The 26858-nt window shown below is 37.5% G+C and overlaps 2 protein-coding genes across 6 annotated transcripts in view; one reads left to right on the top strand and one right to left on the bottom strand.

Annotated features, from left to right (window-relative positions):
- Positions 1-26858, top strand: part of DPP4 (dipeptidyl peptidase 4) — a 74296-nt gene that overhangs the window by 34051 nt on the left and 13387 nt on the right. Inside the window, exons 24-26 of one of the 2 annotated variants that reach the window (XM_018911469.3) lie at positions 3234-3306; positions 3550-3623; positions 4468-5603. In XM_018911469.3, the coding sequence (XP_018767014.2) occupies positions 3234-3306; positions 3550-3623; positions 4468-4566 (246 nt within the window). In that variant the 3' untranslated portion in view covers positions 4567-5603. Of the gene's footprint in view, positions 1-3233; positions 3307-3549; positions 3624-4467; positions 5604-26858 lie in introns of those variants that run through there. The other variant, XM_018911470.3, reaches the window with a different exon arrangement.
- The window catches only part of SLC4A10 (solute carrier family 4 member 10), an 88780-nt gene continuing 71110 nt past the window's right edge, over positions 9189-26858 (bottom strand). For 2 of the 4 annotated variants that reach the window (XM_018911465.3, XM_009087931.4), the window contains exons 17-24: positions 26242-26403; positions 23226-23477; positions 21930-21998; positions 19558-19731; positions 18809-18931; positions 16024-16091; positions 14255-14371; positions 9189-9858 (exon numbers count right to left, since the gene is read on the bottom strand). In XM_018911465.3, coding sequence (XP_018767010.2) covers positions 9792-9858; positions 14255-14371; positions 16024-16091; positions 18809-18931; positions 19558-19731; positions 21930-21998; positions 23226-23477; positions 26242-26403 — 1032 coding nt within the window. In that variant the 3' untranslated portion in view covers positions 9189-9791. Of the gene's footprint in view, positions 9859-10775; positions 10802-14247; positions 14372-16023; positions 16092-18808; positions 18932-19557; positions 19732-21929; positions 21999-23225; positions 23478-26241; positions 26404-26858 lie in introns of those variants that run through there. The other 2 variants (XM_018911467.3, XM_050976981.1) reach the window with 2 other exon arrangements.

Below are 26858 nucleotides of genomic sequence, written 5' to 3'. Positions count from 1 at the left end.
CCAAATAATATAGTGCTTGGACTTTACTTTTAACCTGGAGGGTGGGGTAGCTTGAGAACTGACTTTGTTGTTTCCTGTAGCCTCAATGACAGTCTTGTGGGATTTTGTTATTGCTGAAGACCCTTACTGACTTCAGTCCTTTATGTTCCTGGCTTGCAGCCCCTTTGATCCATGTCCCAGTCCCAATCGCCAGCCTCCTGGTCCCTTGATACTGAGGAGAGCTGTTTGCTGAAATCAATGGTTTTTGAGGTGAATGCAGAATCTGTACTGAAAGCTAGTACATCCAGCTGAAGCTGTTAAAGCTTGCACTGCTAACTCTGTGCTGTCAGGTTGGTGTGCTGCATCATATATTCTCTATTCTGCTGCATTGCTGTAAAGCTGGCATGAAAAGCAAAAAGTTGCATAAGTTGTAAAGACAAAAAGAAATGAGGTGGTGTACACACTTGCTTGGAGAAGATGAGCACTACTAGGCACAATCCTAACATGTAGAGTATTATTAATTACTGAATATATAAACTCAAGAAACTAGTTGTGGTAAGAGGGGCACATCCTGCCTTTGTATTACTGTGACATTAGGTTTTACTTTATTGAAGGCAGAGAATGTGAGATGTTAAATATTGTTTGTCAGGAGTCAAGTCTGACTCTTGCTCCTAAGAGGGCTAATTAGGTATGTTCAATGCCTTTTAAGGTAGTTGTAAACTATTAAAAATCAGAGCTTTGTAAAAGAGAGAAACAAGCATGGGTGGTGCTCCTAGTATAATCCTAGACTGAATGGCAGAGAATCTGGTGGCCTGGAAGAAACATCCCTGATGCAAAAGACTGGAGACTGAATCGGGGCAGAGCTCTGGAGGTCAGACGTAGTAGCCATGTAAAGCATACTGAAGAGACTGTTCAACTTGTGAGAACATTATTTTGCAGTTCACTCTGAATTTGATATGCTTTTGGCAAGTGTTTGAAACAGTCATAGATTTGGCAATCTTTTTCTAGCAGATTTGAAATGTTCAGTCCTTAAGAACTGCTGCATCATTAGGTTATGCAAAACAGGGTACAATTTTGTAAATATGCCATCTTGTACTGATTTGACATTTGTTCTATTATCTGAGAATATGCTAAGGGGAGAGAGACCTTCAATTTCAGCCAAACCTTAACTTGTTTGTGGAGTGCTGATAAAATGTTGACTGCTGTGTGATCTTTAGAAAAGCCAGTTACACTCAGCAGGGCCTAATTCTCAGTACTTTGTTCACGTTACCTTTTCAGAGCCTTTGTCCTAGCAGCGTAACTGTAAAGCAGAGGTGGTAAATAAAGTTGTATTTTTTTCCTGTCCACTTAAGGTTTGTTCAGCTGCTGTTGCTTTGTTGTCTAACTGTGCCTACTTGAGGGTGCTCCCTATCTTGCAAACTTCTGTAAGGACACAAAGCTTGTTTTAGGGAAGGGACTCTTCATGTTTAGAGTGAGTACAGCAAGTGAAGTATCACCAGTGACAAAAAAGCAGAGAAAGTATCTCATATGCTTCTTCTTTCTGAAGTATTTTTACAAATTACTTTATTTTATTGAATGCCTGAAGAGGAAAAATAGTGACATCCTCTTTCTAAAACTACTTTTGCCAAGTCAAATTCTCAGAAGTATAGCTGAAATCAGGCTTCCACTCACAGAAGGTTTACTTAAAACAGCATTGCTTTTCTGCAAGAAAGCCTAGCAAGGTGATCTGTCAGTTTTCCCTGTGCACATGTGGGAAATTACTTACTCAGAGGATACTGGTTGGTTCGGACATTTTTTGGTTGTTGGTGGTTTTTTTGTCTTTAATCTCACGGGGCCATTTCTTTCTCATTTGTTCTTTTGGTCAGCTGGTTTACCAGTGCTCCTCAGTGCATCAAAGTGCTCTCCATATTTTGGCACTCACAGCTAAATGCTCTTACTCCACGGTACCAAATCATCTAAATGGAAAGTGTCATGCTTCCACTGTTGGTGAATTTCCACATCCTGGATTTCTAGTGCTCTCTAGCCTTTGACTATCAAAAGAGGGCAACTGCAGTGTCACAGACTGGAAGGTGGAGGTTTTGTGCCCTCTCTGCTGAACTTGGTTTTTAGATTTCATTGAATACATACAAAGAACTCAATTCATGTATGGAAGGGTTCTGGTACACTATTCTGCCATGAAAAAAGGAATTTAATATTTGTACTTGCTTTAAAGATTCGTGACTACACAAGAGACATAAGGAAATCAGAACACTTCTTGTCTTGGCAGTATAATGTATTTGAATTTTTTGGGGTACTAAATGTGAATCCTTGTGCAAGGATACAGCCTTAGTACAAAACTGGGAATAAAAAAAGCAAATCATTAAATTCTCTGTTCACAATTTTTAGTACTTTTTTTCCTTGAGAGATTAACTGGTTGTCTTATCAAGCCTAAAATGTCTTGTCCCTGTTGTTCCTCTTCTCTGTTCATGGCAGCACACCATCCTACTCCCTTTCCCTGCCCAAGTAAAAAATCTTATCTGCAATCCTCACTGTCTTCACTCTTTAGTCACAGTAGCAAGTCAGGCTAGAATGTTCTAGGGAATATGTTGTTACCATGTTTTAAATTTCTTGATTAATCATAGTCGCTGATTATTGCATCTTTTCTGTATCGTGTTTCCATTCCCAAAATGTAGCTTGACTTCTATTTAGAGATTTGGTCTAGTGATTTTCTCATTCATATTTGGAGAGCACATTTTTCTAAAGTTCTTGTTACCCAATTTTACTGGAGACTGAGGCAGTATTAGCTCTGGTGCCTTACCTGCAGGTGAACCTTGTGGGGAAGATAACATGTGTAGCCTCTGCAAGATCCACTCCTTGCTCTCACAGGGTGCACTGTTGCCATGGCAACATTTTTTTAACTTGTGTGCAGTCAAACAGGAAACCTATGGCACGCAGTGTGCTGCAGGCTACCACCGTGCTGGCCACGGACTGCATGTGAACCTGGGTGCAGAGCTCTTGCCCTGGGCAGCCGCCCGGTCCTTGGCAGCCAAAACCTCGGGAACAGCTGCGGGCAGGTGTGGGGTGCTTGGAGCGTGGGCACCTAGCCCTGCATGTGTGACCCTGTCCCATGGCACTTCGTGGGGGGGGGGTAAGCAGGGCTCTGCTTGCTTTGAGCTGAAGGACCCCAGACAGTGTCAACACGAATCAAATTCAGTTGGTAGCAAGTCATACCCTAATAAATGGCACCTTTTTTCTTTTTTTTCCTTTCATTTCAGAGTTCAACAGTAATGGCCAGAGCTGAAAAATTCAAGGCAGTTGAATATCTCCTTATTCATGGAACAGCAGATGGTGAGTTGCAGTTAATTAGACATTTTAGTATTACAGACAGGTTCGCAATTCTACTACTGACAAAACAAAAGCATGAAGGGGCAAGGCTGTTACATTTGCGTCAATAAAATAATACCGATTTTTGCAACTAATCTGCGTTTCAGTCAGCAGTGCTGGGCAGTCTAGTGTGTACATTGCTTTGATTTTCCCCCAGAGTATTACAGAAGCAGTTTTTGTTTACCTTTTTCCTCTTCCACTTTTCAGATAATGTTCACTTTCAGCAAGCAGCACAGATTTCCAAAGCTCTTGTTGATGCTGAAGTGGATTTTCAGGCAATGGTATGGTTCTGTTTAGTTTATCGTTATACAAATGAGAATAATAACATAAGCTCCCTGTGGTAAGGTATAAATTCATTGCCTTCTTAAATGAAAGTTCATACAGTTGCATTTCATGTTCAGTAACTGAAATGTGAACGTAAAGCACGTATTTCATTTCTGCACAAGAAAAACTGTAAAGCAACACCATCTCATATTTGATCCTTTTTACCTAATCTTTCATTTTCTCAAATTTTTCTTGTTCTCAGACAAATAGCCAGTCCCAACCTTTGCATATACCCAAGTGCAATGAACAGTGTCTCAGAGATAGGATAAAAGGAAAGGTTGGCTCCAGCAAAATCCCAGATAGCCTGTCCATCACATCTGGTGTTTACTGTACTTGTTAGACAAGCAGTTATTTGCCCTTTTTATGTTGTGCATGGAAGTTCCCAGACTGAGGGGCAAGCTCTTCCTTTCCTACATTCTTTCAGCCCTAGGAGAGCAGTGCTATAGAGGATGATGTATAGAAGGAGGCCAAGTGCGTGGTTTTCTTTCAGCCAAACTCCAAGGACATACAGAGGGAGAGGTCAGGCACCCCTTGTAACTGAACAGTTGAATCTACCCCCCATGTGGACAAGCCACATGTTGTTTTTACACCTTCAGCATAAAAACAGAGCATGTCCCACATGCAAAGAAGGAGCTTAAGTGTCATAGCAGCTTCCTACCCCATCATGTCTTTGCCTCCATGCTGAAAGCCTCATGCCAGGTTCATTTAAATTGCTGCACAGGTTTTTCTGTCTGTCATGTTTGATTTATATCATTTAGATGTAGCTGCAACTAACATTCTCTGTATTTCTCTTTCACACAGTGGTACACTGACAAAGACCATTCCATCTCCGGTCAAGCACATAAGCATATTTATACCCACATGAGCCACTTCATAAAGCAGTGCTTCTCACTGCACTAACCCCAGCATTTTGCTTGGGAGTGATGGTACTTCTCCAGAAAACTCTCACAATAATGTACTCTGAGCCAGTATAAATCAAGATGAGATAAGAGTCAGCTCTTGGGATACCAGTGTACACAATGAAATGCTAATCTTTGTAATGATTCCTGTTGCCAAGCAACTATTGCATTTTTATTGATTGTGTTTAATCGGGTCTTAACATCACCAGAATGATGTTGCAGACTTCTAGGAAGCATGGTACTTGCTTGAGTAATTACTTTTTGATATTTCAGTCTAAAAGAGAAACAATCCACTTTGTATATTAGAGAAAGGAATGATAAAAATATAATAACGTTTCCATCAAAATTGATATGAACCCTGGGGTAATTTTCTGTAAAAATAATGAAGAAACATTTTTGCAGAAATTCATAAGACTTGATAATTATTATTTTACAATGGTTATCAGGATTACTGCAATGCTAATATGTGCAGAATGAAATACTTTATGCTGCAGTTCCTGAAGTGAGTGTGTTTGCTCTGCAAGCTCTTCTATTACAGTTGCAGAACTCTTGCAAGGCAAGCACATAACCAGCTCTCACCAAAGATTTTGAATGATACCTAATCAAACCAGTGCCAATGAATTTCTTTGTGTGCTACCATATTACTACTGTGATTATTGCTTATTTTATAGTAAAAATGGCTGCTACACTGGGAATATGCACTGCGAAATTTCCTCTGGGAACAAGAGCCCCATTTTTTAAATGTAGAAGTTGCTGATGTACCGATGGATAGGAACTGGTTCTTACACAGAAACAAAACATTACAATGTGAACTAGCAGTCACTTAGAGCAAGGGCTGGACTGTCACTCTCCTGTGAACATGCTCTCTGGCAAAACCTTACAGCCTACCAATAAATATCTGCTTTCCTTACGGCACTCCAGGTAGGCTTCTCCATCTAATCTGAGGATTAGTTTTCTTAATTTTGCATAGAAAAAATGCAATCCACTTGTACTAAAAATTGTGCTGCTTTAAAATAATAAAGACATTAATTTATGAAAGGAGGTGTAGTCCATATCATTGAAAATGTTGCTTCAGAAAAAGAACACTCTTTTTTTTTTAAATCCCATTAATTTTGAGGATGACTTACAGTGAAGCTTCTGATTTTGTGTAATGGTATCATGTAATGGAGTGTGACATGATTATCTAACACTTAGCTTCTTGGTATTACATGCCAGCATCTGATTATGTCTGTATTGTGGGTTATTAGTGACATTAGGTGTGAATGTAAAAGTACTCATGCAGACAGATAAAGCATGGGGAAGAATGTTAAGACACTGTGCAGCTTGTCCTTAAATGAGAAAGTCTCAAATAGAAAATCAGATTTTGTTTTCACAAACTAACAATTCCTTGACTCACAAAATAAGATGGGTGGTTTTGTTCTGTTTGTTGGCATTTTTTTGAAGCACACTGGAGCTGAGTTTTACAAATACCATCTTGGGTTCAAGGGAGTAGTGGCTCTAATGTAGACTGGCACCACTGTTAAACTTCTACAGGATTACAGGCTGTCAGTTATCTCCAAGAGGTTTTATCATCACATCTCTCATTCTTTTGACTCAAGGCAAAGAAACCTATATCAGTATAAGGTAGATCCCAGCAACAGAGATGGGTTATAAAAAAAGATTATCACTATGATATGGCTTGTGTATGCAAGGGTAAATAGTTAGGATTTATTTTAATGTTACCACTCACACTGTCAGAAAAACAAAAAAAAAGTGTTTCTGTAATCCAAAAAACTACTTTCACCAGGCTCTCATTAGATAAGTGCAATAATTAGTATAATCAAAAAAACATTTTAAAAAAAGTGAAACTAGAAATTATATGGTCTTAGGCTTTCATTAAGATGCAATTCTTTACATCTGACCTTCATTAATGATTCTAACATCTCACTGGCAAACTTCTTCTGTACTCTCAATACCTCACCCCCTTTTAACTCTTATCTGCAAGGCATTACATAATGCAATGCTAATTATCTTAATTTGGAAAGCAACTTCTAAGCTATGCTGCTAATAGACAATGATACAACTTTCAAAACAAAAGAAAACTTCATTGTTATAGGAAGTGTCCTAATTAACATCAATTCAGTGTCTTAATTTTTCACTGTGGTAGAACTCCCTCAACTCCAAAAATAATGCAGGCAATAGGATGATAGAGCTGCCTCAGGGAACTGACAACTTGCTTGAACTGCATTGAATATAGATAAATAACTAAAACTGAGGCCACAGGAAATATCTAGCTCATTTTATTAATGTCCAAAGCTAGAAGTCAGTTGTGCCTGAGTTATTGCAACATGCTGGTCAGTTGCACACCTACCAATTACGGGTTTCTCTGTGGGTTTTTTCCTATGGATGTTGGAATGGATGTTTAAGTTTGTCGTACAATGCACTTAGTGTAAAATCCTAACAGAAGCAGTGGAAGCTTGAGGTGTCACTGTCACCATTCTTAGGCTAGGAGACTTCTAGTCTTTGGTTTAATAGTTGGTGAAGAAGCTCAAAAGGGATTTAGTGAGATGGAGTCAATACTGTAGGTAGTACTGCGATTCATGGCCTCAAGTTTTTCAGTAGCAGAAATTTAGGGTTCTGAGAAGAGCAGAAGCATTTTAAATTGTATGACATTACCTACTGATCTCTAAAAAGATCCCGCTACTCCTGCTTTGTCTGCATCATCTCTCTCAGGAGGAAGGGGGACCAACTCATGAGCAGTAAATTGGAGCTTCATTCCCATCCTCTTCCTGGAACAGTGAGCTCTGAGCTGTCCCCAGTGTCACACTGACTGTTATGGTCACACCAAGTACATCACCACCACCTCCACCCAGGGAGCAACACTCACAGCCTTGCATCTTTCTGTGAGATTCCACTTGAAAAGGGAGCCATGCTGGGCTCTACCACTCATTAATTCATGAAGCTCATTCAGGTCAGGCAGACATTTCAAATATCGCATGGTATTGCAGCGTAAAAATAAACGTGAAAATTAGTTAGGATAAATATTTATTTTCACATAACATATCTTAATTGTGAAAAACACAATAGTCTATTCACATGTACACATAAACTTCTGTAATAAATTACATCCAAGAAGTTGAGTAATTTTGACCAGGAATATGAAATTAGAAGTAAATATAGCACTACATCTGCTTTACATTTTGTGTGTGATTTCAGAACGTTAAGATTAACATTGGAAAAGCACTTAAATTCACGCAAAACCAGAGTGTTTTCAAATAAAACCACTCTGAAATACTGAACAGAAATACAGAATGCCATTGAATACACTGATTTCTTAATATTCTAAGAGTTGGTCAAATGAAGCCAGTACATTTTGATTGTATACATTATCTGTAACAAAGTCAGCAACATGTTAAAACACCATCAGGCTGCTTTCAGGACAAACCAGAATTGAGCTTCTATACTAACCTTAAAACAATTGGAATCTTACAATTTATCATCAAGTACACAAAACAAAGCATTTAACCTTAATGCATCAGCATTTTTTTCCTAAATTTACATCTACAAAACATTGAATTAGATGTGAATTCTTCTTTGCATCCATTAGATTTTTTTTTTTCTCCATAAAATGGCTTTTAAAGGGCTTTGATAATGCTAAGGTAAATTTAGAACAGTGACCCTATTAAGTTTGCAGCAAAATGCAAGTATTTATGGCTAAAGAATTAAAACATACACACTCACACACACAAGAACATTGGAATACTTTAAATGTGCTGAATGGGAAAACTTGTTCACGAGGTGTATAGAAAATTTGCATATTTGGGAAAGCTGGGGAATGTTAGAGCCCTATGGAAGAGTTCTTACGAAGATTGCAAAACTACAATTCTTATTTTTAGGATTCAAAGTTACAGCATAATACTGAAAGTTAGCTTTCATTTTAATAATTTAAAAATTTATCTTAAAAAATTTAAAAATCAGTGAATTCCAAATAGCGCAATAAAACTTCAGCTCCACATCCCTATTCATTCAATACCTAATCTCGCAGTCTTTTACACAAAAGAACAGCTTGAAGGGTCAGGCAGTAACAAAATCCATTACAAAAAATGTAATAGCCTTAAAGCCACATTTTACTTTGCAATGTTATGTTTATCTTTTAATCAATATGTACTTGATGGAATAATAAAGAGCTGTAACAAAACAACAGCAGGATACCCGTTCAATTATTATACACAATCTCTGAAACTAATAGGTTTACAGTTGTTAGTGGAGAGAAGACAATATAAATACGTCCTTTATGTGGCTGAATTTCAGGCAATAAAGAGGAAAATCATTGGGCAGGTGATAAAACTGCATGTGGGGTATAGTTTGTATCTACAAAATTTTCCCTATTGTAAAATAATGGATTGATTAATGACAAAATGCATTTGTTTGGCCTACCATGGCAACATTCATACAATACAAGATAGGATACCGTAATCACAAATTGCATTTTAAGAAATACTGTACCCATGTTTCACATCAAAGGATGTGGTGGTGTTCTTTAGCTAAGGTGAGAAAATGCTTTAATATATAATTTTATATATATATATATATTTATATATATATAGGACTATGTTCCAGTTACATACAAATTTTAATATTAAATACATTGTATTAAATCAAGGAAAACTTCACAAATACAGAATCTGATCCTGCAATTCACATTGCAAAACTGAATCCATGACTTCAAATGGACAGATTAAGGAGGAAAGTATTATCCTTGTTAGTTTATTCACAGGGTCAGATCAGTTGTTATTTTATAAACTTCTCAATGTTTGCTCGTCAGTTTGGGTCTCTTGAAATCATTTATTAGTTAGGTAATTAAAAAAAAAATTGGAACAAGGGTTTTCAAGTTCATCTTGAATCAAGATTATTAAGTATTCTCACACAGAAAAAGTAGCAAAATACAGTACAAACCTATTAACAGGAAAGTTAAATTTGAAAGAAAATTTGCTCCTTACATTTCTGATACAAGTACTGATAAATGGCCAAGATCAGCAACGAACACAAGGATTTTTTTTGCATTGGCTACTGCAGACATTTACATTGATACTAGACAAGGTAGACAAGGTGGAATGAGACAAGTATTGCACTACATTACCTGTGCTAGTTTGAGATGAAAGACAAAAGTTACAAGGTAAATAATTTATATTTAGTGGTTGTGGCACTCCTTTAATTCGTTTGTAAAAAAATTACTTGAAGAGCGAGTCATAGACAAGTCTCCCGGTCAACACCTTTCCCTGAGTCAGCTTTCTTCTCTTTTCTGATTTCAGCACTAGGAAATTAAAGGGGAAACAAAACAAAAAGGAGAGTTAAGGCAGCACTATCACACGCACAACTCTCTATATATCATCTACCTGAAAAGCAACATTGCACAAATACTTTATTTTTCATGCTTCATGGCACAAACTGGGAAAGCAGGTGAAAATTTCTGTGCTCAATGGTGTAGAAGACATCAGGCAGCATTTTAGTGACAAGGTAGGTAAAGAACTTAAGATGTATAGACAGCCAGCATGCAAGAAAAGACAGCCACTCAGTTTTACTTTTTTGGCAAATACAACTTAATTTACTAAATAATGGTAATGGTACAGTTCTCAGACAATACCAGGACATTCTTAAATGGAACAAACAAGAGGTCACAGTAAGTATTCTCTTTTCCAACTATACATTTAGAAGGAATGTTTCTGAACTAGAGTAGTGCAAGCCAATATCCAACAAATATTTGGCTTTCAGTCTTGGTTGGGGAGAGCAGAAGTCTGGGGAGGATGGGGAGAGACAATAGTCCCCATGTGGAGTGTAATACATACTTCCTCATGTATACATTATAAAGAAATAAATTTAAAAAAAAAAGCCTGAAAGATCAGACACAAGCTGTATCATTCAGAACATTAAACCAAAGTTCAAATTGGGATTCAGCTTTTTTTTTCCCCCCCCAGTTAAAACAATGTTGATTTGCCTACAGAAAGCAGTATACGTGCAAAGCAGATGATTTTGTGTGTGTGTGAGTGTCCTAATTTACAACAGCGTAAATAAATAAAAAGTCATGTTCTTCCAATGAGTCTCAATCACAGCATGAAAATGCAAAGAGGCTTCCACAACACAGGCAAATCAAGCCTTCAACAAAGAGTGGCAGGGTATCTAAAGAAAACCAGATGGTTCTGAGAACAAACCTGCAGCAAGCACATAACCTACCAGGTTTCATGGGAATAATTCCTTAACTAGAATGAATGAGAAATAGGCTGAGTTACGCAAGGCTTAAAGAAAGCAAGATCAATTCTCAAATTCTTAAGGCGATTCATGCACAATTCTACAATCATTTGACATTTTTCTTCACATAAAAATTGCTTTAAGGATACAATTCCGTTCAGCCAAAGCTTACTTCTATGCCTATGGCAGCTTCCAGAGGTGTTAATGGAAATAGCTAAAGAATACCAACTTCTGCCACTTCAACTGCCAAATCTGTCACCTTCTGTAGAACAGTGATAGAATTGGGTACGTTACACTTTCTGCACACAAAGGGTATGCAAACAAATTCCAGGGGGGGTGAAGTGAAAGTGCAGCAGTACAGCAGGCAGGGAGTTACCTGTGCTTAGTAAAAGCAAACACTGAGGTGTTGTGTGCCTTACAGTCTACAATATTTCCACGTTTTAGGTGCCTCTGTGATACCGGGAAAGTCTTTCTTCTATTTAGGATTCACATCTCTGAGCAGCTCCTGCAGATGTGGGCTTTAATGCCTTGAGAAATTTGAAAAAAAAAAGGACAAGTCCAGTCTTTTTCCAGTAAAACATGTCACTGGTGGATCTGTAAAGGAGTTGGAGCTCTCCTCCTCCCTAGCAAGGGAGTAGCCTAAGGAGGAGTAACCTGAGGAGGAAGGTCTGGGATATGGGATTTTCATACCTTCAGGTCAAAAAGGAAACTCATATCATCTACAAAGTGACAGATGCCTCTTTCTCCAATACTTTAAAAGACCAGCTAAGTCTATCTCCCATCCATGGTCAGATCTGCAAATGCTTTGAAATTGCTCTCTGAAGGGCTTAATACTATGGAGCAAAGATGGCTGTGCTTCAGATAAGTGCCTTGGTGTTCCCTTCCACCAAGAAAGGCTCAAAGGCAGACCTTTAGGTCCCTGGGAATTTTAATAATAAAAAAACAAAGGCTGGAAAATTGTGAAGTTCAGGTAAAACCTCTATGGCTAGGCAACTTAACTGAGTCCCTTGTAAGTCCTCCCTGTAGACAGGTAAAAGCATTCAGGAGCCTGGGATGTAAGAGCTCTCTCACACTACACTACCTCACAGAATCAGGGCCAGGGCACATCTTGTGATAGAAATTATCCATGCATCAAACTGGGAAGTCATTTGTATAAACCCTTCCTGTCTAAAATCTCTTTTTGTAGATGGTCTTAGTTTATAATTGACCAAGTCAACTCAGCATTTAATCACCATGAGTAAATTCTTGTTAACTGGTCAATGCCTTGCATTATTGACATAACATAAAATCATAGTATACTACCATAATTTAATTATCCCCATTTCATATTATTTTGAGATATAAGGAAGCAGAACTGACAGCAGAAAGGGAATACTAAATGTTATATAGTTGAACTTCACAAAGCATCAGTAAAATTTATTTCAAAATGAGATTTTTCCCCCTCTATGATAAGGTACCCTTCACTGCAGAAACTGTTAATCTAATACTGCTGATCTTGATCATTTGCAAAAATTATCCTTACAACTGCTACCATTCCAAGCTTTTTTTTCTCACTACTTACCTAGGAATGAATTATATCCTCATTTAATGATACATGCATTATGTTCTATAATATTTTTGTAGTTCTATCCCTAATATGATTTAAGATTAAAGTAACTAATGGCTTTGCTTATCAGAAAAAAAGTCTTTCAGGGTTAAAGTTCGTTGAATCTTCTCCTCTCTCAGAATCTGAGACAAGCTAGAGCACCTGAAAATGCAGGGTTTCAGAGTCTTTAAGGCTTTGTTTATAATAGGACACTAATATCTAAAACCAGAAAAATCTTTTCTCCTGAGTCTTTGTTTTCAAGAGCAAAGATACAAGAACAAATTAAAAATTAGATCTTTAGAAAATTAGTTTCTATTTCATTAGTTTCTATTTCACTGCAGTTTAAAGGGCAGATCTCTTATCCGAGCCACAATCTATGTGGATGCTCTTTGTTCAGAGGGTCATGTTTACATCACCTGCTGCACCACCAAAGAAAGCAACATCCACCAGGAAAATTACCACTCCTGTGTACCCAGGGGCTGGGAATGTGCCACATCAGGTTCTTCTCTCCCCCCAGGCTTTCAGAGCCTGGACAGCAGAGGCACTTGATGTGAGAAAACCCTCCAGGAGATCCTCCCCCCATGCAGCACACTGATTTCAGGGACAGGATCCTTTTCAGTCCATGTGTAGGGGGGAAGGCAAACAAGAACTAGGCTATTTTGACTCTCAGTGAAATATCATCAAAATGACCACATTAGTGGGCTGCTCCATGGGTGTCTGAAATGAAAGTTCTCTGGTCATCAACTGTCTATGCAGTACAAGGAAAGGCACAACTCTGAAAGGCAGCGTGCCATTTTGGGGTAACAAAATTAAAAAATGCTATCAGTACAAGTGTTCTCTCACTGCATCTGTTCACCTTGAAACAATGACTAGCTGCTTCAAACATGGGCTTTTCAAAGTACATTTAGAAATGGACAGAACATAATTCTGTGTTTTAAAAAAGATGACTAGGAATAAATTCAGTTTGACATTTGATACACTGCACTATTTAAATATGCTATTTTAAATACAGACTAAATTTCAAATTCTAATATTTGGGACTTTAATGAAGACATTTTACATTCTTATTTGAATTTTTTTCTCATCCTGTCTCCTCAAAAACTACACAAAGTCAACTCATTTGGGTTCCAAGGTGACACCATTTTGAATTGGAAGACACAATCAAGGAAGAGGTTGGGGTTGGGGTCTTACCTTTGGGGAATCAGCTTCTAGAGTGATTAGGAAGGGGAGCTTATGACAGAAGTGTGATACAAAACAATTAAATAGAAAATAGTTACATCTTAAATTTATGGAAGCAGAGGAAAAAGTTCTCTTAGGAAATCACACTGTGCTTGAATTTAATATTTTCTTATTCCTGTCGTAACTCTGTAGCACAGATAAAATAATGTGTCTTCATTTTACTGGACTAAAATCTAAAATTATTTAACTGTTTTGAGTACAAGTGAAGTAGGCAGAAAAATGTAAATAAATGATGCAATCATAAAATTATTTTCTCTCCAAACATTATTAGATTGCATTCAGAGTATTGGGTTCTTCATACAGCTATTTCCAGGGCAGTGATGATCGCTTCTTTTTCAAGAGGAAAGAACAAAAGCAAGCAGAACAAATGCAATATCCAGGTGGAGGCTGGTGGTTCATTACACAAGCATCAGGCATGCTCAGCTTCATTTTCCACTGGAGCATAACTAAGTACCATGCAAATATTTGTGATTCATGTTTTTAAATAAATAGTGAATTTGTGTTTTGAGCTCAGAATATTACAACTGTAAGTAAGAAATAAAACTGCAAAATGCTAAAAATCTTTCTAATCCCTAGCAAAATATTCTAATATTGGTTTGACATCTATATAAAGTATAAAGAAGTTTAAAAAAATTAAGACCTTTTAGAAGGAAAGCTTGACTCCTTATCTTTTGCATTCTCTGAGGATATCAACAATGTCTTCCATACAGCAGTTTTTGCCATTTCATCAGAAATGTTTATCACAGATGGGTCATCTCTAGACAAGAATGAAAGTAAATACACAATAAAACAATCAGCAATCAGTCTTGTTACTTATTAACTCAATAAAAGTCCTTGAAAACTGATAGTGATGAAAATATTTAAGTGCAGTGTAAATTAAGAGATTATGTTAAACTTCAGAAGTCCTGAACAATTACTTAATTGTTCTGAACAATTAAGAACATCTCAGCACTTTTTAAGTATTTTCTTCCTCCAACAGCAATTAATCACAGTAACATCAATAAAATTTATTGTGTCACTCCCAACTAATAAACAAGAGAAAAATAAAGAAGTGTGAAATTAAATATTGCCCAAGATCTCACAGCATGATAGTGGCATCACTGAATTAAACACAATCCCAAAAGGTCCTACTTATGCTCTGAAACTCCACCTACTTTTAAAACTATTTTAAAAGCAATCAAAAGCCTTAACAAAATAAAATATTTAAGAGTGCTTAAATATTTTTAATATTTAATTTAATAGAGCTAATAAAAATTCCCCAATTAAACAAATCAGTACTATGAAGTAGCACTTTGTAGCCATTATGCTCTTTGCTTTACCTGGACTGCTCCAAACATGTATTTATACACTTAAGAAGAATAAAGCCCTAAATGTTTTATGGGGTTGCCTATACATTATTCCTGACTACATGGTTACTTGGCATTCAGTAATCCCTCAGTTAATTGGCTGTTTGTTTTGGGGAACCACTTTAATCAGCAGTATCTTGACTCTTGTTTTTAGCTACAGGACAGCCACCCTTACAGAACAGGGTCAGGTATTACCCAGGCAACTCTACCAACACCAACACACAGTGGAGATCTGTAGAGACCACACTGCAAGATAAATTAAGCTACATATTGCTAATATAAATTACAAGAAGAAGGTATGGACAAAACAAGACAAGAACCAGACCATGAGTAGTGTGATGAGGTAAAAGGAATAGGCTGGGATTCTTCAGAGACACAGTTACAAATCTCCTGATTTGCCCTAGGAGACATTACAGTAACTTTGAGTTAAAATGTTAGAGAGAAGGCCACTCAAAGATGATGTTCCTAAGAGCTCACATTCATGCAGAGGTTACTGTCACCAATTAAGAATTTATTTCTGAAAACTTTAAATTATATTTATTCCTTATGGCCTGGAAACATGTATTATTACTATCTATAATGTTCATGCTTTTTAAGTTGTATCAACCCTGCTTTATCCACCAAGACAGCACTTCAATCACTCATTATCTGACATAACAGGATTTAATCAGAATGTTTTCCAATGTAATACTGTAAGAACCTAGATTTTCTGCAGCGTTTTCAAAATCTTTCCTGGATCCCTGCATGCATCAGAGTGGAGGGTTTGACTGCTCTACATCTTCCTTTTGCACTGTGCATGTCAGAAGCCAAAGTTCATTGTGAACAGTCTGATCCTGCAGTCCTGTCCAATGGATGAATTCCAACTAGTGTGTCTTTTTCCTAGGGAATGTGAGATCATGTGGAAAGACTAGAAAAGGTCTGACCTTGTTCAGTGCTGCAGTGGTTCACCTATCCATACCAAACAAACATTCTCCTGATATTCAGTAAGCACTATGAATAAATACTGTGGCACATTTACTTTATTTAATTGCAACTCACCTAAAAGAGGAAAGGTATATTTTACCTGTAATGTCCTTCTAGTGGTAACTGAACAGTCCCTTCCTCTTCCATTGCTAACATACTTTGCTCTTCCTGGAACAAAGGAATTTAGACATGAGATAGGATATGAAATTGGGAAAAGTGAAATTAGCGTACTTTAATCATCTTTCCATTTTCTTTAATATTAAGTATTTATTTGAAGTTCTTAAAGTGAGATGCTTTTCAACTTTTACTTAAATAGCTGACATTTAAAAGATGTATCTTCACTTAATGCTATTTTCCAATGCCAAATAGAGCATTGTTTTGTAACAATAAAGAGAAGAATTATTAACAGTGAGTGAACAACTGTCTGATGAATTTTAAATAACACTAATAACAGGATATATGCATTGATGTTTACATGTAAAATTAGGGAAGATTATTTAAGTTTGCACACACAATTTTAATACTGACCACACTGATTTTAATACTGATTTTTCAGTGACAGGTAATGGAACAAGAGACCCAAAATTAGTTTTCACTTGAAGAGAATTAGGAGATAAATCTACCAAAAACCATATGTAAAATAATTACAAATTTAGCAAATCTGCCTTAGCAGGGGGGAGAAGAATAGAGCAGCTCTCAGGCACCATGTCCTGCCTGCAAGAACAAAGGGAAACAACCTCCAGAAGAGGATTCCCACTGCACACACCCCTGGTCAGGATAAGCCCAGCTAGGAGGTTAACAAGTCTTGGCAGGAAGGTGACCACCCAATCCTGCTCTAAATTGTTCCAGTGTGTGTGTGAGCCCCACAGATGCCCAGACACCTCCACAGCTTTCTTGCCTTTATAACAGTTTCCCTTTGTAACAGTTTTTACCAGTGCCTGTCTGAAAGCATGGGTTGGCTAAAAAAGAGAGTTTGTCATTTTCTGGCAGATCACCAAAGCCCCACGTGCATCACCAACACTGATTTTTGGTAGTAGCAGCAAGCGCCAGCAGTTTTCCAAAATAGTAGAATTTAAGTTCTCTCTGCTCAGAAATTTGTTTCTTCAATGCTTTATTATTATAACTATTTCAAAAGTCACAATATTTTTTTCTTCAAATGTGAAAGTTCTTTGTTTATTCTTGTCTGAGAAAGACATAATTGATTAACATCAAAGTGGCTTCCAAAGGAGGTCTGTGAGGAGAAGGCATGTATCATATCCACTATAAATGTACAAAGCCCTGGAAAAAACATGGCCTAAAAATATAAAAACAACTTAAGTGATGAAATTAGGATCCAATCAAGTAAGTTTCAGATCCTGTCAACTACATTTCTGAATATTCTTGTGGGTAGAATACTTCTATTTTTAAAAACTGTGTGATAGCAAGTCTCCAATTAATTCCTTAGGCTACATGTCAGAAGTTTTTTATTACTAGTTAATTTTGTCATTTCCAGGCTTCACAGCTTCATAAGTTTTTGACAGTTGAACAGTTTTAATAATAGCTCTAAATATTTAGAAATGCCAAAATATGTAAAAATAACCTCTCAAAATAGACAGTGAATGAAATAAAGTAACACCAGTAGATTTTCCCAGTTTTGTTTTCTGATGCCATCCTATCAAGCAAGGGAAGGAAAGTGACATACAACCAAAACATAAGTATAACAAGGAATTCTTTCCAATAACCAGAACCACATGAGAGAGCTACCTTGGTTACTTCTGGTTACTCTGAATTGTGATGACAACAGACACCGTGATGAAACATCTCTCTGGTCTGCTTTGATTCAAGGGAGAAAACAATGACTCACATATTTTAATTTCAGCCTGGTAGTTCTACAGGCACATACTAAATAGTAAATAATCATCTGAATTTTTTCTTATAGGTAAAATCTTTTCCCCAAAATATATTCCATGACAGCGTATTGAATGTGTCAAAGAAATCAAAGGTAACAAGTTTACCAGGTTACAGATGAGGCAGGGAGTTGTCAAAGGACACAGAAGAATCAATCCTAAAGGCAGAGTAATTTAGTTTGTGCAGTTACCCACTCAAATTATTAGCTCATGTCCTGTTTCTGCAACTAAAGCTACTAATGGCAATCCTTAACACACACTGGTGTTAAGGATTTCACTGGTCTTGGATCACGTCTCAGGGCATTCTTAAGGATAATTTTCAAGTTGACAAGGAATTATCTGAAAAGTATATTCTTTGGAATAGATGAGGAGTCCAGATCTGGAACAGCCACCTGGGTGGTAATGCCACAGGATGTGAGTCTGAGCATTTGGTTAACGGGGTTAGGAGGGTCCTGACCTCTTCCTTACAAAGTGAATTGTTTCTGCAGTAGCAGAAGGACAGCTCTGGCCCAGAGTGTAACTGGGACACTGCACAGGGTCATGACATTGCTGAGAAAGGGCACAGAGTGACCCCTTGTGCCCTGTGCAAGGCTCAGAGGCAGCTGGAACATCCAAAGGCCTTAAAATCTGCACTGCTTTCCTCAGCATCTCCTGCAGGGACAAGACCCAGCGCAGTGCAGCATCTGGGATCTGAGGGCTTTCCTACAAGCACAGGTTCATCTCTGCACACCATCTGAGGGGGTCTCAGAAGCAATCCTCAGGAGTACTGTGGATAATATTTTATAGGACAGTATGGCAGCCTAAGAATCTCCATCCCCACCTAAGCCTATCAGATTTGTAACCTTAAAAGCACTTGTGCAAAATATGACAATGTTACACTTCGATACTGTCAACAAGTCTGCTTGGTACATGGAATGGGCCTTACAGAATTTTCTCTGAATGTCTGAAGGAGAAATTGGAAAATTGCTACACACAAAGAAACCTGAAACCATGACCCACCTCTTTCTCAGCATCTTCCAGTTTCTTTTTCTTGCTCTCAGGCATCAAATCATCCAACCAACTGAGCTCCCGCTTGGTAAAAAAGAAATCCATGAGTTTCCGGACAAATACCAAAGCTAGGACCTGAAAAGACATTAATTCAAAGAATTAGGAAATTAAGCAAGTAAAACAGACAAACAGACTTGCAGAGGAATTCTTTCAAAAGTGACCAGTTTGCAGCTAGAATTTTATCCTTTAGTTTGAATAAGCTAACAGCTGCTATTCCTTAGTTCAAACAAAGTATGGTTTGAAGCATTTAATCATCACTGAGGTCAGCAAATATCTTCTATTTTCTATGAGTGAAATCATCAGAGAAATCACTTAAGCAGCAGACCACTGTTATTTCTCCCAAGACACAGAACTATTAGGCTCCTCAGTTCAGTAAAGAGCCTTCCTTAACAAGAGAATGTTCTTTTTGTAACAGGATTTAGTAATATTCCTTAAATAAAAAAAGTTAAATAAATTTTAGTATTTTTTCTTTAAGAGAAGAATTTTTCCTAAGAGAATATAAGTTGGGATATCCACACATAGGATTCAAAGCACAGGTTAAATGTCAAATTTTTCACTACTTAATACATTATAAATTTTCCTTGAACACAAAATCAAAGCAATATTATAATTAACTGTCCAAAATTATATTTTTCTTTAATAATAATTATCCACAACTGAAAATAATTAGGTATTTTTAGAGGAAATAAAAAAAATCATACCATCATAGGAAAGACAATGGCAGCTCTCGAAACCTTTATAATCCAGAGAAGCACAAGACAACTCAGCTGAATTATAGTGAAGAGATGGACCTTTCTAAGAGGAACATGCCTTAGATAAATAAAATCTGGCTGGTGCTTTGCAGGCATCCAGAATAACTTTATCCTGTCAAAAAGCTGAAAGAGAAAATTTTACATGTTTGGATCAAAATGAGGTGTAGGATTATCTACGCTGGCATTCACACACTGCCTAAGAGATCCTGAAAATCCAAAGAATCTGGCTTGTTATTCTAAAGGCAAAAACTACATCATTTCAGCAGCACAGAAGAGACTCCCTCAGTAACAACCAGAGGCCTTTAATCTAGCCTAGCCCAGCAGTGGCAAAGGACTTGGCTTCTGGAGCCAGCAGCGTAGGAACGAGACTCGTGTCCCTTCGGCAGAGTTTGATTACCTGGTTAGTCCCCCTGCAGTGCCCTTCCACCTGAACACACACGGGCCTCCCTAGCTTGGGCTGCAGATGTGCTGAGACACTGAACTCTGCTGAATTACATTCTGTGCTGCAGGAAATACCCTGTTCCTTGGCTGTTACACACATTGTCACTACACTGGATGTTACACACAAAGGTGGTGACTTTGAAATCGTGACCTCTTAGCATTAGGCAAAGCCAGACTCCAGAGTGGTCTCCAATCAATTGTGACTCCAGCTGAATGGAAGCTGGTTGATCCTGTTGGGCATGTGTGCTGTCACACTTCTTTCCTAATACATCCTAGACTCCTTTTTCATCAACTGAGCTCTGCCTTCTTTGGCACATTAAAAGCTGCTCATGGAGGGACCTCTGCAGTCTTTTATTTCCTGGGAATGAACAAGTTTTCTTTTACTTCACCAGACACTTTATCCCAGGCTGTTTTCTTGTCCATGTTTCACTTTATTCACAAAACCAGAAACAGAAAATGAAAAAAAAATTAAAAGAACAAATGCCAGAAATGTTTGTGAGAGGTTCCTGTTTTTCAGGCCTATTGGGCTCCATACTGACCGTAGACATTTATGTCATGGCACAGTGATTATGGTGATACACCAATTCTCCCTGCATGGATGAGCCATTCTATATTCACACAGCCTTCAGCAATGTCAAGTTTTGGAAATTTTTATTGAGCATGTGCAAACTGCATTTTTTTTAAAGGCTTATAATTTAGCCAGATTTGAGTATATTCCTTTTCCACAGAAACAGCAAAAAGCACATCCTCCCACAAAAGCCATCTTATCAAATCTCTATTCCTTATCCCAGCATGGGGGAGGAAGATAAGGAGGGGGATGCCATCACTTTTGCAAGTAAAGATAGCCAGATTTCAGCATGTCTTAAAAACACTCCTCAATAGTGTAGTGTACTTTCTCATACCCCTGCTCTGAGAATCAGCTAAACCATATAAAATTGAAATTATTTAAACATCAGTAAAAGCCAAACTACACTTCTGAGAATATCAACACAAAGGATAAGAGATAGGCAAAGTTATAAAAGTAGAGTCTCTGAATAGAGACCACCAGTCAAAAAAAAAAAAAAATCCCAGTTTTGCCTATAAATGGAGGTAACTTGCAATCAAATGTAATGAAAAAAAAATCAGAAATTTTCTTTGCTTTTTGTATTTGACTTTTTGCACAGTGGAACTTGTGCTTTCACTGTGTGGTTGTTCTTTCTCAATTGTCTCAGAAGGTGTGTGGATGCCTCGTGGGCTAAAGGATTTGACACTGTGCCATTTCATGCTGCAGTCAGCCAGGAGAGAGAGAGCACAGCACAACCCCAGCCTGAGGGCTGGAATGCCTGCTCTCTGCCAGCTACTCCTACTTGAGGCCGCTGCAGGAATGCTGCCCTTCCACTAGACTTGACCCTTCATCCCTGAAGTGCTGTGGCTTGCAGCAGCTCCCCCTCCCTGCCTGGAGCGTTTATTTGCACAGGGAAGACCTTCAGAATTTCACTTATGTTGGTTTTAGGGCAAGCTAGCCCTAAAGGCAAAGTTCAAGATAAGTGTAGCCCTGCAAAGGAACTACAGCATGCAAGCAAGTGAATGGGGAGGCAGCAGAGAGGGAAGAGCCCCTGATTGTTATTACTCAGTTTTTAGGCTCAGCAAAATTCTCTTGATAACAAGAGAAAACAGAAAAATCAGTAGCCAAAAATAGGGGGGAAAATGGAGCACATTTCCTAAAGGGAAATTCTCTCTATTTAGAGAGAATCCATTTTCCTTTTGTTACCTTCAAAAATTTAAGGTAGGCAACATTCCTTTAAGATTATACACAAAAGCTAATACAATATATAAGAAGAATGGCAATTTTTTTTATAGAAAGCATCATCAATAACACACTAATCATAAATCCATTTTACCTGAATTCCCTTTAGAGATGAAGCACCCATGTAGAGAAACACTCCATAAAGTACTGGCATAGGAATAAACTGCACAAACAAGCAGAGAAAGAGAAGAGCATATTAAATACTACTTAACAATTTTAAACACTTCTAGAAAGACATTCAAAACAGTTGAAATACAAAGTGCCATATGCCTGCATTAATCAGACAAGTTGTAAATTCAGAGTCACTCAATTATAAATTAATAATGTTTCTCAGAGTATAAAGCAAAAGAAGAATCTGGCTCTGTAGTTTTATTTTCCTCTCGTGGCCAGTTATTACAATATACTTAATTCCCTATTAATACAATTAACAGAACTACACAAAAAAAATTAAAGCCTTAATTTATACTTCAATTCTTTACTTTAAAGACAGCTCAGAAAAATGCTCAAGAGACACAAAATACTTCTTACTGCTAAAAGTAATATTTTGTGCTGTAAACATTTAAAATGGGTGAATGATTCTACGGAATGATTTTTAAAGAGAGTATTTAAATGTTCAGGTTCACAGCATAAACTGTGCAGGCAAATGAGTATGCCCATAGAATCTGTTAGAAATACTAAATACACAAAATGCATGTTCTGTGTGTTTTCAAAGTGAAGGCTTTATGATATACTTAATAAAATACTGCTGGGAAGTACAATTTCTAAGGGCTTATTGCCCTCACTGCAACAATATTCAAAACTAAGTTCTGGTTTTATTAAAGCCAGTGCCAAAACTCTCACAAATTTCACAGAGGCCATATAATTCTTTAAAAAGTATTACATGTATGCAGGGTATTATCTATGACTGTAACTAGACACTCTTTTTCAGGACACTGGTGAGCTGTCTTGAGTATGCAGAAAGCATGAGATAATTTTTCTGTTCATTTCCAAGAAACAAACCATAGAACTTCTCTTGAAACTGTGAAAATATTTTTAAATTACTTGGAAACCACAAAATGTTTTTAAATTATCTAAATAAATTTTAAACTGGTATAATGAGACTGTTTCATGGTAATTTGCCATGGGCCCAAAGTATTGACAAAGTGTGAATACAGCCCAATGGCAGAATTCCCTTTGACTTCAGTCAAGCCAGATTTTCATTACACGGTTTTTATTTTAAATTTTCTAGGCACTTTATTAAGCAAAATTAGAATTCCACTTCAAACTCTCATTGTGTAACATTATGCTAGTTAGTAACGTGCCTGGAAAGAGCATTCATTAGAAAATGCAGTAACAACAGCGAAATGTTCAGTGCAGCATTCTTTAACTTTCCCTTACTTCCCCAAATTACCTTGAGAATGCTTGTCAAAAAGACAGATGAGCCCATAAGGATAAAAATCATGAGTCCTGTGACTCTTTGCTCCCGGATTCCAAGAAATTTTGGCTGCTCCCCTGGAGCGGAGCATTCTGATTCCAGTTTTAAGCTGTTCACGTGGGAAATGGAGAGGACAGTGGCTGCAACAAACCACGGCAATCCCATAATAGAGCACACACCCAGCATCACTGCCACCATGAGTAGGTCGAGGTGGTATCCACATCCTTTCTGTTAAGAAAAGTAAGGATGGAAAGAAGATGTAAAATGACATCTGAATTAAGGAGAACGCTCCTGGCAGGCATTCCTAATGAACAGCTAGAGACAGTTGAGAATTTGAGACTTGTAGGAAAGATAGAGCTTCCTTCTACATGTTACCCAGCCTGGGTCAGGAGGGATGGCAGACTGGTCATCCAAGGGGAATTCCTACTGGTTCACACTCTGTGCTCAATGTCACTGGAGTCCTTCCAGTTACAAGTTAAGTGTACCACAAATCCACTCTACAGTGGGCACCAAACAACTTTCCTGCTTATTAAATGGATTCTGGTGAGACACTGGAAAACACATCTTCTGTTTTAACTAAGTCTCCTCAGCAGATAACGGTAAGCAGAACACCCAGCTGTGCTGCCAACCCCCCACTGCACTAATCTTAGTAGACCTTCCATCCATTTTTACAAAGAGGGGGAAAAGAATGTATTTTTATTGGTCCCTACATAAAAACCCACAGCATTTGCAAAGTCATTTTATGCTAGAAGGGGCCATAAAACCACAGTGTTCCTCCTAAAGTTTTTTAAGATGGTAAGCACATGATATACATTTACAGTAACGTACTTTCAATCTTAGACAAGAGGAGATAGCTAGAAAATAAGATACATTAAATTAAAATATTAAATCTATTAAAATTAATTTTAAAAAATTAAAATTTAATAAAAATCTAAAAACTGGTTTATTGGTTTCCTTATTCAAACATAGCACCATAATATCCACAGGAAAAGTCAATACAAAACCTTTGGGTCTAGATCACTTCTGTAGTGGTCAAATGCTACATAAATTTACCAACAGGGGTGTAATGGTTTGCCTTCAAACATAAAACCCTTTGGTCAAACCTTAGATAAATTTAAAAACCTCCAATAACTATCTTCACTTGAAAAAGAAAAATGCATCAATGCATCAAGCTTGGGTCTATAGATATCTGCTACCATAGCTGAACCACAGCTGAGTGGGATATTTCACTTCAATTTTAGCAAGTATCCAGGACCTCCTCAACAGCTGCAAGCAGCAGCTGAAGCTATTTTCTTTTAAAAAGTCAGGTAGTTTGCCATCTCTACAAAACTTTGCAATATGGCAACAAATCCAGTGTCATGGTCTGATGAAACAGCGATGTTCATGCAAACAATGTGAATATGTTGAACCATAATTTTGCCTGTAAACCCATGCAAATGCCTTTTGACATAAAAAAAGTAACTAAACTAAACTTGGAAGGGTTTGCTACAGAGACTGCCAAAAGCTGAAATGTGCACTATCCAGAATTTGCTATGGGAAGTATAAAAAAAGAGGGGAAAATGAGTTGGAAGCAAACAAATCATTTCTTTATGAAGACAACTTTTACTTCTAAAATGGGAAGCGTCTGGGTTTATGAAAATGTAATCCACATATCAAAATGAAAATGCCATCTTATTTGCTTATATTATTTAAAAAGGGGGAAAAGTAAAGAAAATGAAGAGAATCAACTCTAGCAACCTTCCCTCACTCCCCAAAAGTGCCTATGAGTCTTATCTCCAAGACACATCTTGACAAACTCAGAGATGTGTCAAACACAGATATTAGTTACAGGCACAATGCACTCAAAGAAAGAGTTTAATTCTAAATCCTAACAGAGACACCTTTTTTTACCTTCTGACACATTTATGAGGAATGTATCTGCTAATGCATACAGAATCCGAGAGCATTTCCTCACATTCATACATGATCTGAGGAACCTGACATATGGGAAGAAAAGGAAGCATAGCAACAGGTGATGCTACACCAGACCCCAGCAAAACTAAAACGCAGCAAGACAAGGGGGCAGCCAGGAGGACCATCTGACTCCCAGATGCCAGTGCTGAAAAAACACATTCCAAAGCTTGGCAGCAAATTCCTGCATCTGTCAAGTTAACCACATGCAATGCTATGGATTGACATGAAGAGCCAGGCTGACAAAGAGGGCAAAAAAAGAACATATCAAATGTCACAATCATCCAAGAAGAGGCAATGCAAAGTGAAGGTTGCAAATGCATTTGCTAAAGCAACTTGGGATTGGATTGCTGCTTATTAAAAGTATGTCAAAAAAAAGCCTAAGCTTGCTGCATATACATGTACAGAAACCTGCTGCTAGATTTTGCCCAACAGTTTTTCAGAGGGGTGATGTCCCTTTTTCTCTCTCCATCTGTAGGCAACTAAAGTGTTAGAGAACAGAGCAGGAAGTTGTCCTATGTTGTTTTAAGAACCCATTGTGCCTCTTAGGCTCAGCCTTATTCTTCTCCCTTCTTTAACATAGGAAGGGCATTAAAAAAAAAGATGGGTAGAACCACAGAGAAGGATGAAGAGCAGGAAAAAAAATCTTGTATTACTGAATAACCCCTGAGTAGTCTTTAAAAATCCATCCAGTAGAACACTGTCAGTACCTGAAAAGGCCATTAATATTGTGGTATTTAAGGAGATTATTAACTTGAAGGGTTTTTTTATTTAAATTAATGAATCTTTCTACTAAAGCACAGAAGGCAGCACTTTTTAAACTCAGAATCTGTACTCTAAATAACATTCCTAAAGTCCTCTGTAAGGCAGTGGATCACTGACACAGGGCACAGGTACAACAGAGACCAACAAAGAAAAAAGCATAAAAATTTAAAGGGGCTCTATATAATAGATGACAAACTAGCATACTAAAGTAGATGAATGCACATTACATAATCTGAAGCAGAAAACAACAGTGAAAGTATAAATTTTGACTGAATACCTTTAGTTTGTGTTCTTTTCTATTGATAATGACAGCTGTGATCTGCTGGTCCATAAAGATAAGGATAGTACAAAGCAGGGCTGGAATTACAGCAGCTATCACTGTCCACCAAGGATTAGGCCCCAAAGGAGTAATAAACCAGCCACGATCATCTCTGGTAGGCTATAAAACAGTCATGCATGGCCAGTCAGAACTGTAAGGTTTACATTTCAATTTCACAAGAATACATACAAAACATTATTAGGATATTACTTCCTTTAAAACCAACCTGTATACAGCACTAAAAAACCATGGTAGATTTCCTCTGATGGCAAAGCAAGAAATTACATACAATAAAATCACCTGGATTATTACAAATTTGGCTGCACTTGAGACAGTAAACCCAAAATTTGGAGAAAGCCCCAGAACATTACAGAAGTCTAGGATTTGGGTGATTTAAAACCTGTTAATTTCTACAGAGGAAATTAACATTAAGAAGCATGAAAGAGCCTGATGGGAGAGGTTCACTTACGTGATCCATAAATCAGAATGCATAATTCCTTGTGAACACAAAAATTTTAAAATACAATCACTACTCCCTGATGATGTTAACAAACAATTATAAACCCATCATAGTA

The sequence above is a fragment of the Serinus canaria genome, chromosome 7, assembly GCF_022539315.1.
Source record: "Serinus canaria isolate serCan28SL12 chromosome 7, serCan2020, whole genome shotgun sequence".
Classification (NCBI taxonomy): domain Eukaryota; kingdom Metazoa; phylum Chordata; class Aves; order Passeriformes; family Fringillidae; genus Serinus; species Serinus canaria.
Note: the sequence above shows the minus strand (reverse complement) of the source record. Positions and strands in the feature narration are given on the sequence as shown.